The sequence below is a fragment of the Brachypodium distachyon genome, chromosome 1, assembly GCF_000005505.3.
Source record: "Brachypodium distachyon strain Bd21 chromosome 1, Brachypodium_distachyon_v3.0, whole genome shotgun sequence".
Taxonomy (NCBI): domain Eukaryota; kingdom Viridiplantae; phylum Streptophyta; class Magnoliopsida; order Poales; family Poaceae; genus Brachypodium; species Brachypodium distachyon.
Window position 1 is genome coordinate 30,664,620 of NC_016131.3, and position 15,796 is coordinate 30,680,415.

A 15,796-nucleotide genomic window follows, 5' to 3' on the forward strand; every position below is an offset into this window, starting at 1 on the left:
ACGACGATCGGGTGTTGCTGAAAGTAGTGTTCCAACTTCCGCGCCGTCATGAATACTCCGCATGCCAGTTTTTGATAATGTGGATAACGTTGCTTCGTGAGAGACAATACTTCACTAATACTTCACTAGCATAGTATATTGGCCTCTGGACTGGCTGCGCTTTTCCTTCTTCTGCTCTTTCCACTACCAAGGCCGTGCTGACCACTTGATTTGTGGCGGCGAGGTATAGCAAGAGTGGCTCATTCTCGAGTGGGGCTACAAGGACCGGTGAAGTCGATAGCATGCGTTTCAGATCGGCGAATGCGATGCTGGCTTCGGGTGTCCATGTGAATTTGTCCCCCTTTTTGAGTAGCTGGTAAAATGGCAAAGCTTTTTCTCCCAATCCGCTAATGAAACGGCTGAGGGCTGCCACTCTTCCTGTAATCTGTTGTACTGCATGGATGTTTGTTGGTTCCTTCATTGTCACTATTGCTCTGATCTTGTCTGGATTTGCTTCGATTCCCCTTGCAGAAAGAAAATAACCCAGAAGCTGCCCTGCAGGTACTCCGAAAACGCATTTCATCGGGTTAAGCTTGATCCGATACTTGTCAAGATTCTGGGATGTCTCTCGAATATACTCTAATAGAGTATCTTTAGTCTTTGTCTTGATAACGATATCATCGATGTAGACTTGAACATTTCTGCCAAGTTGCGCCCCAAGACATGCTTGCGTGCAGCGTTGATACGTAGCGCCTGCATTTTTCAGTCCGAAAGGCATAGTTGTGTAGCAGAAAACTCCATAAGGTGTTATGAATGCTGTCTTGTCTTCGTCCTCCTTCTTCAATCGAATCTGATTGTGTCCAGAATATGCATCAACGAATGACAATCGAGCACATCCCGCAGTCGAGTCGACGATCTGGTCAATTCAAGGCAGGGGAAAATGATCTTTTGGGCAATGTTTGTTCAGTGAAGCGAAGTCGACGCACATGCGCAAAACTTTCATGTTCTTCTTCGGGACAAGCACGGGGTTCGCCACCCAGGTAGCTTGTTTGATTTCCCGGATAAACTTTGCGTCGAGCAAACGATTGACCTCTTCGCCAATGGCTTTCCGCTTGGGTTCTGAAAAGCCTCGCATCGGTTGCCTGATGGGCTTGGCATGCTCGGTGAGTTCCCTAGGAATACCCGGCATATCGGATGGTACCCAGGCAAAAAAATTCCAATTCTCGCGCAGGAACTCGACAAGCGCCCTTTCCTATGCGAGAGGAAGGCTCGAGGACACCAGCACTATTTTACTGGGATCCGTCGGGTGTACCTGATGCTCTGTTGTGTCACTCTTCGTGATGAACTCTATCTGTTGTGCTGCTTTCTTCGTCATGGGAAGTACGTCGTTGTCCATCGTTGCCTTCAAAGGGGCGAGTTCCGTCTGCATGCCGAATGATTCAGCAAGTTTACGGAATTCTCTGTCACAATTGTCCGATATTGTAAAGCTTCCTCGGACGGTGATTATGCCATAGGGTCCAGGCATTTCATCATGATATATGCATAATGTGGGATGGCCATGAACCTGGCGAGTGCCGGCTGGCCCAGAAGCACATGGTATTGCGATTTCCAGTCGAGTACTTCAAAATCGATCTGTTCTTTGCGAAAGTTGGCGGGGTTGCCAAAGACAACGTCGAGGCTAACCCAGCCCAATGGCACTGCCGGTTTTCCTGGAACAATTCCGTGGAAAGATGTGTCTGTAGCTTAGAGATTTGTTAATGATCTGTTCGTCGCCCTTAGTGTATCCGCAAATATGATGTTAATGCCACTGCCTCCATCTATGAACACCTTGCTCATCTCGTAGCCTCCCACCTGAGCATTAAGGACTAATGTTGACTGTCCTGGCCTCAGAATCAGAGGTGGGTGATCTGCCCGTGAGAATGAAATGGCGACCTCGGACCAGTCGAGGTACTCTAGGGTGGCGGGTGGTGCGGTCATAGCCAGATGAACTTGTCGAGTGATAACTTTTTTATATCTGTTGGACGGCCTTCCTTCTGTATCATGCAGATATTTCCCAACGGCGCCGGATACGCATCAACTGTGGCTGGTGGTTCTGATGGACGTGACGCGGGCTGCGTGTGTTGCACGGATCCGGCGAAATTTGGTGGCAGTGGAGGGGGTGGTGGCGCATTGTGCACGATCATTCCAGCTCGAGTGGCGTGTGGCAGAGCCAGAGTATTGGGATTATTCCTCGTTGATTGCTGACCTGGCCCCCAAGGGTAATCCCTGCTTGCCGTTGAGTTCTGAAACTGGTTGCATGTGTCCTGCAACTCGTGGAAACGACGGCACTCGAACAGTGTGTGGCCACACCTTATATTTCCATCAACATCCTTGGTACCATGGAAGGGGCAGGGAGATGACAACTGCTGCGTCAACGACAAAGCAGGTTGCCCATCTCGCCGCAACCTCCGAGGCTGCCACTGCTGGTTCTTGCTGCTGTCTCGGTAGTTACCACGGTTACTTCTATCCTGATGTCCTTCATGATTTCCTTCACCTCGACCACCGCCATTACGGTCAAACTCTGCCGCTACGAACTCGGGGGTGTTAGGCTCCCGCTCCTTTCGCTTCTTTCGTCTCTCGGTGTTGCGACCGTGTCCTCTCTCGGCTTCTTCATCATCGGGTAGTGCATTGTGCTCATTTCGAATTGAATCTTCTCCATCCGCCCATTTATTTTCTATCTCAATCAAATCTGCAACCATTTTTTGCCTGCTCCGTCCCAGTTCTTCCTTAAAAGTGACATGCTTCAACCCACGTTTGAAGGCATCGACTGCGCTTTCGTATGATATTTCTTCTGCTGCATTTTTTAGGGATGTCCATCGTTGTATGTACGATCAAATGGACTCACTCGACCTCTGAGTGCATGCTCGAAGTTCCTCCAATGAAACTGGCCTTTTATACGTTGCCTGAAATGTGCGGGTGAAAACTTGGTAGAGCTCTTCCCATGAGCCTATTCGGGCATCTTCGAATTAAGAAACGCAACGACTAAAGCAGGCCGCGCCGCAAGGTTCATCCTCTTCCTCTGTGATGCGGCCAGCACGGGTTGACCGCTCGCGATCGATTCTCTGCTGCGTTATGATATCACGAGCATCTCCTAGTACGAGGGTGTTGCGGCGGCGATTAGGCTGTTCTTCTAGTCCTCGTCGTGGAGGAGTCGTGTGATTGTTTTGCCGTGGGGAGCCAACGTCCCTATGCCGTCAGGGCTCCATCTGGTTCGAGTTGGGGCCCATGAGGGCATTCCCGGTGAGGCCCAAGCCGGCCAAGACCTGCTTGTGGATTGCCGCCTTCGGGTCGTCATCCGGTGGCATAGTGGATAGGAGGTAAGTGTTTGCAGCGACCACAACTCCTTGTGGCGTCTGGGGAAGCAGCTCTCCCTGGGTATTGACTGTCATCAGTTCATCGTCCAGACCGCGTGTCATACTGATGCGATCTTGCTCGGGGATATTGTTCAACCGAGATTGAAAGCGCGACGCTCTGTATCTGGGGGTGCTCCGGGAGCAGGCACCGCGACTCTGCGCTGAGAGTTGTCTGCGAGCACTCAAAGCGTCGGCGACCTCTCTCTGCCGTTGGAGCTCCGTCTGCTCCTCTCGCAGTCGAGCATGCGTAGTGTCTAGCGCATGGTGGTATGCCATCATCTCGTTGCGCGTGGCGTCTGCTGGTAAAGGGTTGGTGCCGTTAAGAGCGGCCTCGACCCGAGCTTCTTCTTCTGGCGTGAGAATGATCGTTGGGTGATCATTGGTCACGTCTCTTACGCGTGCCTCGGCGAAGATAGTTCTGTCGGCGCGGTGTCCGTCTCCACTGCCTCGCCTACTTCCGCCGCGAAGACCTGTGCCAAGGTCATGCGAGGGATCACAGTTGCGTCAGTGGGATAGATTGCTACACTCGAACAGGTACTGACGCTGTAAGGAGCGGGATCTTCAGAGAACACCGAGTGATGCGAATCGCACTCGGTGCAAAAAAATTTAGCCAAAATTGGCGCTGTTTCACCCAGCGAACGCATCGGGGGTGAAGGATCAGTCGGTGACGCCACCAGAGAATCGCAGATCTGTCCTGTCAGTGACAGATCCGTGAAGCTGATGATTCCTTCGCAGCTGACTCGGAGGTCAAAACCTCCGAACGACAGCTCCAGAAGACCGTAATGGTTGTGGAAAGCGGAGCGCAATGCCGGCGGGTGAGCTGAGAAGTTCAAGGACCCGAAACGGATCGGCTCCTCCATGGTTGATGCGTTGTGGATTGAGAACGGCATGGTCAAGAAGATCGTAGATCTGATGCACTTCTTCCCCACTGTCGGCGCCAATGACGAGGGGCTACCTCGGCAATACCCTGATTCAAGGGTTTTCGACTGAGGGAGAGCATGGGGTGCACCAGCGATCTCGTCGACTAACAAGGACTAGGGGAGTTGCAAGGTTTACCCAAGTTCAGGGCCCTCGGAAGGTAATACCCCTGCGCCCTGCTTTTGGTGTATTGTATTGATCGAGATTACAGAGAAACTATGAAGCTGTGGTGCGCAGATGAATCTGGCATATGAATAGAGCTCTTTTTCTATTATTTCTTTCTACGCTATCTTTAATAGCGGGTTGGTTACATCTACAACCCAAATGGAAACCAAGTCTTTCGTGGTTCAAAAACGCGGAATCTCGTCTCAATCATCATTTGTCAGGACTTTTCGGGGTAAGTTATTTAGCTTGGACAGGACATTTAATTCATGTTGCTCTTCCCGCATCCGGGGGGAGTACGTTCGATGGAATAATTTCTTAGATGTATTACCCTATCCCCAGGGGTTGGGGCCCCTTTTGACGGGCCAGTGGAATCTGTTCCCCATTCCCGACTCCCCCTCCTAGCCTTATATACTGGGCGGCTAGGTCTCGAGCGTGATAATCAGGAAGGTTACAATCAAATCAGTTTATTCTGATACGAAAAGATTATGTTCCTTGGCTTGAGCCGCACTTTGAGGGACTCGACCTACATATACTTGATAGGCCTTCGAGTGGACGCCCTGTTGGGCTGTATCGGGTATATGAAGGTTGAGAACTCGAAGAGTTATTCCCTCGTCATCAGGCATGCGACCTAAGGATACCGATGATCTGAGGTCCGCCGAACCTGTTTTAGGTTGTCTTTTTGACGTGTTCTAAGGTGACACCAGGGTGATAGGCTAGCAGGAGTATTTTTTTCTACCTTGCTATCATTTTGACTTGTAATAATTTAGATCTGATTGCCATTTGAGTCTTCAATTATATAAAAGCTGTGTACATCAACTGATGTGGAGGCCGTGGGAAACACCCTCTTTTCTTTAAGATAAAAATGGCATTCATTGTGCTATTTTTCATCTTTCACCACACATTTTAGCTTTAATCATCAAAATATTTAGTAAAATATATTTTTGTTTGCCAATTTGTCAAAAAGTACGTAAAGGGTTTCTCAACTTTTGTTCGTACATTTTTCGTCCAACCATGGAAACTGGACAATAATGGTCTGCACTCAACCCACGAGAAAAAAAAATTCAGTGCATCGCAAACTGTTGATTCATCATGCAAAGGGTGCTTCCAGCTGTAGCGGTTCTCATGCGATCGAGTGGTCTGGTCCAGTACAGTAGTAGACGAAAGATGTGCGCGTAATCAGAACAGAATGCAAGCTCAGGAGATCTCTGTTGATTGCAGCAACAGACTAAACAAACAAACAAACATCCAGATCCAGGAGAGAGAGAGAGATCCACGGCGGTGTGTCCCGATTCTCCTGCTAGTCCCGTCATCCTGTCCCGCGCCACCGGCATGGCACTAGCCGCTCAACCCAGTCATCCCCGCCCGCGCCCCCCCCCCCCCCCCCCCCTGCGGGGATCGCCCCAGACTCGCAACGCAACAACGTCGCGCCAATAATCAATCCTTCCCCAGCAAAACACAACACAGAGAGAGCCTAAACCTTCGTCCCTCCGAGATATACATAGATGGGCAGATAAACGCGGCTTCTCTACGCGTGAGATCGGTGGGATCGATGGCGGGAGTGGGGCGGGGTTCGCGCGCCGCCGGGAAGCGCGGGGCCGGGGCGTCGGCTCCTTCTTCGTCCGCGGCGGCGTCGGCGTGCGTGTACTACGCCACGACCGGGGTGCTGGTGGCGCTCTGCGTCGCGGGGGCGTGCTTCCTCACGTCGACCTCGTCCGGGCCGGTCAACGACGATGTCGGCGGCCGGGAGAAGGGCGGCGCCGCGTCCGTCACGGCGTACCGCCACACGACGCGCTCGTCGTTCGCGTACGAGGTGACCAGGGAGAAGACGGCGCCCTCGCCGCCACGCGGCGGCGCCGATGGGGGCGGCAAGGCGAGCGTGGAAGAGGACGAGAAGCAGATGGCCGTCTTGGTGGACGTCGTCGACCCTCACGCGAAGCCTGATCTGGAGGATCCCCGGCGTGTGTCCGGCGGCGAGGACGAGGACGGGCTGCCCAAGAGCGTCGACGCATCGGCGGAAACGATGGACGAAGACCGGCCACGGAACGAGGCCGGCGCCGAGGAAGAGGAAGGGGATCAGGAGGCGCCGAGCACGGAGAGAGAGCAAGAATTGGCGCAGGGGGAGATCGGCGAGGGGGAGGACGAGCCGCGGAGCGCGGCGCAGATGATGCCGCGCGTGGCGGTGGTGGAGGAGCGGAGCCTGGACGGCGGCATCGAGGAGGAGAGCAAGCAGGCGCGGCAGCGGGAGAGCGACGAGGAGGAGCGCGCCATGATGAGCGTCGGCGACGAGCAGCTCGGCGGCGGCAATGGCAATGGCGGCGTCATCCTCCGCCGCGAGGCGCAGGAAGAAGCAGGGGACGAGGCGTCGTCTGCGGCTGCGGCGGCAGAGGAGGACCGCAGCAGCGACCAATCGCAGGCAGAAGAGGACGGACGCGACGCCGCCGCCGAGGCCGTCAATGGACATGGCCTGGAAGACAGCGACGAGAAGGCATCCGCCGTGACGGATGACTTGGACGGCAACGGCAATGGCGCCGCGTCCGGCGTCGTGGTGGACTCGCAAGACCGCGGGGATCAGGAGGAATCTACGGCGGCGTCGGGCGCCACCGGAGGATCAGGAGACCAGCAGATCAGCGCGTGGGCGACGCAGGCCGACGAGTCGCACCGGGAGAAGGATCGGCGCGAGGAGGACGCGGCGGAGGGCACACAAAACGACGATCAGCAGCACGAGTGGCGCACTTGCAACGTCAAGGCCGGGCCCGACTACATCCCGTGCCTAGACAACGAGAAGGCCGTGAAGAAGCTCCGGCCGGAGAACTTCCGGCGCTACGAGCACCGAGAGCGCCACTGCCCCGACGAAGGCCCCACCTGCCTCGTCCCTCTCCCCAGAGCCTACCGCCGCCCCGTCGAGTGGCCCAAGAGCCGCGACAGGGTACACATGCACCAGCGTTTTTTTTTGTTCCTCTCTTAACCATGGGTTAATTGCTAATAATTGCTTTGCTGTAGATTTGGCTGAGCAATGTGCCGCACACGAAGCTGGTCCAGGTGAAGGGGCACCAGAACTGGGTGAAGGTGAGCGGGCAGCACCTGACGTTCCCTGGCGGCGGCACGCAGTTCATCCACGGCGCGCTGCACTACATCGACTTCCTCCAGCAATCCGTGCGCGGCGGCGGCGGCGGCGGCATCGCGTGGGGGAAGCGGACACGGGTGGTGCTGGACGTCGGCTGCGGCGTGGCCAGCTTCGGCGGCTACCTCTTCGAGCGGGACGTGGCCACAGTCTCCTTCGCGCCCAAGGACGAGCACGAGGCCCAGGTGCAGATGGCCCTGGAGCGCGGCATCCCGGCCATCACGGCCGTCATGGGCTCCAAGCGGCTCCCGTTCCCCAGCAAGTCCTTCGACCTCGTCCACTGCGCGCGCTGCCGCGTGCCCTGGCATGCCGATGGCGGCGCGCTCCTCCTCGAGCTCAACCGCGTGCTCCGTCCGGGGGGCCTCTTCGTCTGGTCCGCCACCCCCGTCTACCAGAAGCTACCCGAGGACACCGAGATCTGGAAAGGTACGAGATAATTACAGTAATTGAATCGATCGTGTCAGGCTATATAAAGAAAAGACATGAATGAATGAATTCTTGTCTGGGCAGCGATGTCGGCGCTGACCAAGTCCATGTGCTGGGAGCTGGTGACGATAAAGAAGGACCGGCTGAACGGCGTGGGGGCGGCCTTCTACCGGAAGCCGGCGTCGAACGAGTGCTACGATGGCAGGAGGCGGCAGGCGGCGGCGCCGATGTGCGGCGCCGAGGACGACCCCGACGCGGCGTGGTACGTGCCGCTCAACTCGTGCATGCACCGGGTGCCGACGGGGCCCTCGGAGCGCGGGGCCAAGTGGCCGGCCGAGTGGCCGCGCCGGGTGCGCACCCCGCCCAACTGGCTCAACTCGTCGCGGCCCGGCGTGTACGGGAAGCCGGCGCCCGAGGACTTCGCCGTCGACTACCAGCATTGGCGCAGGGTTATCGACAAGTCCTACCTCAACGGCCTCGGCGTCGACTGGTCCAGGGTCAGGAACGTCATGGACATGAGAGCCGCCTATGGAGGGTAACAACTTACAAATATCCCTCACCGTTGTTTTGAGTAATAACCTGGCCATGAACTCTCTGACCATGGATGGATGGACATGATCGTTCTCTGTCGTCAGGTTCGCGGCGGCGCTTAGAGACCAGAAGATCTGGGTGATGAACGTCGTCAACGTCGACGCGCCGGACACGCTGCCCATCGTCTACGACCGCGGGCTCTTCGGCATCTACCATGACTGGTGCGAGTCATTCAGCACCTACCCGAGGACCTACGACCTTCTGCACGCCGATCACCTCTTCTCAAAGATAAAGGAGAGGTCAGTCGCTCTGTCCTCATTCCAACCTTCACTGTCACCATTATGTCCATATCCTAGTACTAATGTAATGCCTTCTTCAGGTGCCCGGTTCTGCCCGTGATCGTGGAGGTGGACAGGATCGTGAGGCCAGGCGGCAGCATCATCGTGCGCGACGAGTCCGGCGCCGTCGGCGAGGTGGAGAAGCTCTTGAGGTCGCTTCACTGGGACGTGCGGCTGACCTTCTCCAAGAACAATGAAGGGGTGCTGTTCGCCGAGAAATCAGATTGGCGGCCGGAGATGGTCGACGAGCCAACTTAAAATCATGTCCTGGCCAGGCCTGTTCAGGATCACAAGCAACTTCCATACACCCAAAGATAGATAGGACTTTTCTCTTCTTTTCTTCTTCTTTTTTGCATTATTTCGTTGGTTAGTAGTACATGTTATAGTTTGGTGGCAATTAACTATAAATAACGCACCCATCAGCAATGTTAGTAAATTGTTCCGGCATGTAGTAGTGTGTACCTAAGACTCATGCAGAGAATTGATATGATTGCAGAAGCTAATAGTTTGTCAGTTTACAGATCTATGCCAAGTTTATAAGATCAGTTAGCAGTCCAATTTAGCTGTTCAAAATTACTACCTACAAAATCTTTTGCTTACCTAAACCGTATAACAATGACTGCAAATATATGAATTAGTTGTTACAACAATAAATGATCAACATTCACAACACACACAAAAGTGGTCAACTGCAGATGCTCACAATAAATCAGTTGAGCAACCACTGAAATATCTTTACTCAGATTTTTTTCTCTCTCTCTAGTACTGCTTTCCTTTCTTTAGAACCACTACTCATGGTAGTTGCCACAAATCTGAGTGTTCCACCACAAAAATGCTGCTACAATCTATACAATCACATAAGTTAATACTTGGTGCCTTGTGGTTCATCTTTCGTTTCTTTTCATAAATTGGTAAGCTGTAGACAAAATTGATGGGTGTCATCAGGCTTTGCTTGCAGCTAGTCCGCCCCCTATGGTATCTGAATGTGACTGAATAGGGATGTCTCTGTAAAGTGGTATTCCACCACCAAGTTCCTTCAGCTTCTTTACCATATCATGCAACCACTCGAAAGTGAGGATGGGTTGGGCATTGAATTCCTCCCTCACTTGTGGATGCACTTTAAACCAGTCGCCCAGCATCTTGTGGACATGGGATCGAATCATTCGCCATGGCACAGGGTATTGCTCGCACAGCTTCAAATATTCTATGGCTAGATCAGTCTGGTCTAAGCCACTATCTTTATCTTCATCTTCTTTCCACTCCTTTGTCCGGAAACCAGCAAATAATGCTGGATTTTCTAGAAGAGGTTCAGCTGAAAGTATGCCATCAGCACCAGTATGTTCCAGACAGTTCTTCACGTCCTCCATATGGCGAATGTTTCCGTTTGCAAGTACAGGTATTCTTAGAGCGTCTTTAACAGCTTTGATGGCATCCCAGTCAGCTCGAAATTTCTTTCCATCTTTTTCATCTCTTGTCCGGCCATGCACAGCTACAAGAGAAGCACCAGCTTCTTCGAGCATCCTTGCATATGCTAGTGTGTCCTCAAGTCGTGGGAATATGCGAATCTTACACGAGACAGGAACATGAAGGTTTGCTGATAGATTCTGCACAAGGGATTTTACTAGGGGAAGGTTGTCCATAAGAAACGCCCCATAGTAACCCCGTCTAGCAATTCGCTGTGGGCATCTGCAAAGTATTCAGAGATGCAACATTAGAAAAGTTGAACCACAAAAATTAAGTAGTGCTCATATATGAGCAAAATTAACATATATGAGAAGGTGATCAAGATTTAAGTTTGCAGGAATCATAGCTTCACAGACAAAATTTTAAAATATTTAGTATCACCCCAAGGAAATCTTAAGACAGGTAGGTTTAGCAACTTAGAAGCCTACCACTAGACATAAACAACAACAGTTTAGGAAGTTCAAACTCATTTCATGGTCTAGTCTACTAACATCATGCTTGAGGCAACAGTTACATGGCTACTTCAGCAACATTGTCCCGAAGCAGATTACTTTTTTGCATAGGGCATTTTTGTGTGTGTATGTCAGCTCATACAAACACAGTCAATTGCAGTAAAACCCGAGATAACTGAGCAAAGACAATGATACTTTTGAGCAAAAGAGTATAAAGAATTGGCACATCATATTACCCAAAATTTATATCAACATAGTCACAATGCGGTTCCACTATCTTTGCAGCTTGCAACAAAATGTCAGGATCATTCGCACAAAACTGAACAAAAAGTGGGCGATCCTCCTGTATAAGATTTAACCAAGATCAGATTTCACTTGATTGCATTCCATACCAAAGCCTAAAAATGAATAGTAGATTACAACAACTGTACAATACAGATAATATCGAAAACAACTTTCAACCACTTTCTAATCATTTATGGCCTGAAGTTATTCCCCGAATCTTCTGGATAATTATAGCAAGGGTGTGGCTATATCTCAGTCGCCTGATTTTTAAGAAAAAGGCTTAAATCTCAGTTGACACATCAGAGCCGTTGGATTAAGATCTGAGTGCCATCTCCACTCCCTCCTCTCCCACGTGTTGCCATTGGATCAACGGCCAAGCATGTCGACTTATCTCTAACTAAAAAACAAGCTACTTCTCAATAGCAAACCCGTTATAGCAATTAACCAATTTATCTCATTTACTCAACATTGACGCACCAAAACATACCACTGCAAAACCAGACTGCATATCTACATCAATGATATGATTCCACCAGTATGCATTTGACATGGCCAGCATAGCATACCATTTGTACATTATCTAATTTTACTTGATTCCCATTGCAACGGTGAAGAATTATCAAAATTGGATGCATATTGAACTATTCTGAGACAAGTAATTCCAGCTCCGGGAGTACATAAGAAACAGTAATGTTCTTATTTGGGCATCCTACAGTCGAATGGTAGTGACGTGAAGACTTGGAAGCTCCTAAGTGAGAGTTACCTTGCAGGTTGTGAACTCCATGTTCCTATTCTTCTCGTTCTCGGAGAAGATGCGGGAGTGGAGCATAGGCGTGTAGGCCGCGTCGGCGCCGTAGCGGCGGCACAGCATGCGGAAGGGCAGCTCCGAGTTGTCCACCATGGGCGCCACTACCAGCCTCGGGGCCCCCAGCCGCCTCCAGTGTGCCCACGCGCGCTCCACCCTCTCCTCCGCGGACGCCGGGGGAGGAGGCAGGGGCACGGACGGCGCGATCTCCTCGGGGGCGGCGGCGGCCACCACGGTGCTCGAGCAGATTTCCTCGTCGGGGTCGGTGACCGTGGTCAGGTGGGCGGCGGCGGCCGGAGACATGTCGAGGCTAGGGTTTAGGGAGCGGAGGAGGAGGAGGCGCGTATTCGGGAGGAAAGGAGCGAGTCGGCGTGGTGACATGGCATGCGGTACGCCGTCCGGTGCAATGGAAGTAGCAGAGAGGAAACTGGTACGGGCTATTCCAGTGCGAATCGACGTCGTCCGGGCCAAGAATATGCGTGACATCCGGCCCACATAGCGCATCCATAATTTTCTTTCTTTGCATTAAGCCCATCCACCTTTATGGTTACACAACCTTGGACTTTTTTATTCTAAAAAAAACCTTGGACTTTTTTCCCTTAAAAAAAATCCCAAACCCTGAAATATTGGGCTGACTGCCAACTCTCCCAACCCTACGACGCTAGGATCCTACCTACCACACACACGTTTCTTGAAAAAAGAACACATGACACCTTACACGACACACGAAAGGTTAGAAGGTAGTCGTCCGGTGAGTATGATGACATGGCTTGAACATTCGGGAGTGGCGCTAATGCATTGAAGCGATAAGCTATCGCCGAGGTGTTAGGGGCTTGATGGTGTGCTATATGGAATGTTGTAGAAAAAAATGCTAGAGGCAAAATAGATTTTCTTTTCTCAAAGAAAGAACGTCCTGCAAATTACGATCCCGGTGAAAGGGCACATTAGAGAGGTGCCCTTACTCACACAGTCATACATGCCTCTCAAGATACACATGGAGGCCACATGGGGAAAAAAGTTTCTGGCAAAACTCCACCTCGAAGCTTCAAACCGACGAGATTCCCATCAAAGGCGAGGAAACCATCTTGCCCGGCAGCCTCCAAGAGAGGAGGAAGAGGATCCTTGTGAAAGCCCTTTGCTTTTGTGAACTCCATGTTTCACATGGGGATTGACACTTTCAATGCCCAAGAACTCCTCGGAGAGACGACCCAAGCGTGGTCAAAGTATCGGAAGTGAAAAATCCATCTTCAGGAACCACGGTGTGGGCCTCCAGTCGAACACATTTCGCTTTATTAGGATAAAATTGATGATTGTTTGTCTATTAAAAATTCACGAGCACATTTCCCTTAAGCTTAATATACACATTTCGTAAAATAAAATTTCGCTGGATCTTGTCATTAACGGTGTTCACAATTGGATTGTACCTAGTTACAATATATGTCACGTGAGTTTTTCTTGTGCCCTTTCTTGTGGATGGGCAAGTTATGGCCTTGGAGCTTATTTCTCTTTTTTAAAGACAAAGTGTTCTTTTCAGATTCAGATGGGACAACTGATGATGGATTATTTTCTTATCCCAGGATAGGTTTTAAAAGTACACCACTATGCAACGGTAGTCGGTAGGGCTTTATTCCTATCTCAAGATGGGTTAGATGGGACGAATATAATCTGATTATTATCCTGGGCGCCCTGCCATCCAAGCTGCATTAGACAGATCCCCATGATCGTATCTGTGTACCAAATTGACATGTCATTCATGTCGGATCCCACATGACCCAAAAGTAGCAGTACGATAGAAACACATAGATTGATAGATAGATATACGTAGTATAATAGATACTCTTGATTTCCAAGCACTTTCTTTCTATAATTGCTATGCATGAAGCATCCTATTTTCGACTAGATTCAGAATAAGCATATATCGATCTGTCCAAGTTAATCGCATCATGATCTTGATCTGGGTCTATTGAATCTTAATCAAATGGACAGGTAACCGGCCGCTCATATAATTATTCCTCAGTTTGCATTTTTTCTTAATTTATTTGAGATAAATATGAATCTTTCAGCTCGATCAGGTTAGCATTGCGTAAATGGCGGTGAACGGAATCAAAATACAGCATTTCCCGCTGGCGCCCAGCACAAAATGATTTCGGTATATCTAAAAAGGGAAACTTTTCAGTTGAGAATAATTCCTGAGCATGTTGATCGATCCCAGTTGATTGGTGCATATTTTTTATTCTCTTTAAAGCACCTTGTTGAGTAACAAGGATATTCAAAAGGCAGAGGATATATACGCCATCCAAGAGGAAGAAGGTAGATTCTTACAAGTTGTAGGTTTAGCAGTACATCAGTTAAGAGTTCAAAAAAATAGCAGTACATCAGTTAATTGTGCGGCAAACGAATATCTTTTTTAAGCAGAAATAGCAACAGTTTGCTATTTTTTTTTGAGTGTTAATTTCCGTAAGATCCATCGTTCTGGTAACCATTTAGCCCATAACCTAGCTGTTCGCTACATACTCTGATTCTACTGGCTTCTTAGTTGGCGCGATCCCGGGACATGTCCGGGACGCTTTCTGATGGATGATGTTATGTTCGGTATATCCAGATAATAAATGTTTTTGCTAAAAAAAGAAATAGCAACAGTTTGCGATGGCAATGTTTCCTTTTCGGTTGTGCACTGCACATGAGACAACAGAGTAACAGACCCGAAGAGTCCTGCACCCAGGAGAGGGAAACAACCTTGCTACTCCTGTGTAACATAAAGTTTTCTGCCTCAAAAAAAAAAAGTTTTCTTGTTCCTGCGAAAAAAAGTAACTGCACAAAAAGAGTCTACCTCATTTTTTACCTCGCGAAAAGAAAAGGAAACAAACAAAAGTTTCCTGCTTTTAGCTAGGAAGAGTTCTTGGAAGCCAAGTGCAAAAATACCAAGTCGAAAATATCTTACGCAATGATTCTCTGCTCATAGGAATTTTCTTCAACCAAGAACGCATGGTCCATGAGCTTAATTAGTTAGCTGAAGACACGTTTGATTGGGGCTTCAATGAGGCATTCTGTTGAGAATCATCTCTTAACCATGTTACCCAGATAGGCAGTACCTTGGGCTTGGAAGCCGAAAGCTCTGTTGGCTCTGCAATCTAAAAATGTAGCCTTGTCATTGATTCTGCTACTAAAAGTCTAAAACATAATGCACGTGAGCCTTACCTGTATGCGCCATTAAGATATTTATGACCTCTTCGAATGGAGAAAACAAGAAAAACTCAAGGTTTGACCAGAGTGCAAGTGCAAAGCAAACGAAACTATCTCTTTCTTTAGTCCCAGTCATATTTTGATCAAGCCTTCGGATGGATATACATTCAACTAGCCTCTTATCTGAGTCATCATTCCATGTATAACATGCAAACTAAAAAAATGCAGTATTATGTTTAGTAGTGTGCAAAATCAGGTTCCGAGATTTCTAAAAAGGGGTACAAAATGTTTTTGGTATTTTAACCCAAAAACAAGTAAAACATAACCCGACTTCTAAAACCATTTCTTTTTACACCTAAGTTTGAGCATTTTTTGGATGACTGCTTCGATGTTGACATTGGCCATGCCAGCTAGCAATTAGTGGCATGGTAACACAACACAGTGTGGTAGATTTTACGCCGTGCTCCATATATGACGTGAGCTTGGTGGTACAATGCTCATCATCTCGTAGAGGTGCTAAATAGGATGCCTATGTGGCAAGGAATTAGCGGTCAAACATGTCATGCATGTGGAAGTCTTAGTCAAACCTAGATGAAACTAGTCAAACTAAGATCAGGAACCAAAAACATGCAATTCTGGAAGTTTGGGGATTAGGTTTTTCTGGTTTTAGAGATGACAGCCCAAACCTTCTTTAGGTATGTAACTGTAAGGATATAATAATTCTTTTATATTGGCCG

The 15,796-nt window shown here is 49.8% G+C and overlaps 2 protein-coding genes across 2 annotated transcripts; one reads left to right on the top strand and one right to left on the bottom strand.

Moving 5' to 3' along the window:
• Positions 1-5,848: 5,848 nt before the first annotated feature.
• LOC100833554 (probable methyltransferase PMT25) lies at positions 5,849-9,415 on the top strand. Its single transcript, XM_003563506.4, has 5 exons — positions 5,849-7,380; positions 7,455-8,001; positions 8,086-8,536; positions 8,637-8,831; positions 8,912-9,415. Exons 1-5 carry the CDS (start codon positions 6,004-6,006, stop codon positions 9,126-9,128), a joined length of 2,787 nt encoding a protein of 928 aa, XP_003563554.2. The 5' UTR covers positions 5,849-6,003; the 3' UTR covers positions 9,129-9,415.
• Positions 9,416-9,460: 45 nt separating this feature from the next.
• Positions 9,461-12,272, bottom strand: LOC100834475 (tRNA-dihydrouridine(16/17) synthase [NAD(P)(+)]-like). The gene is made up of 3 exons (XM_003563509.3): positions 11,835-12,272; positions 11,023-11,129; positions 9,461-10,556 (listed from the first exon to the last, which is right to left on the bottom strand). Exons 1-3 carry the CDS (start codon positions 12,255-12,257, stop codon positions 9,812-9,814), a joined length of 1,275 nt encoding a protein of 424 aa, XP_003563557.1. The 5' UTR covers positions 12,258-12,272; the 3' UTR covers positions 9,461-9,811.
• Between the last annotated feature and the right edge of the window lie 3,524 nt (positions 12,273-15,796).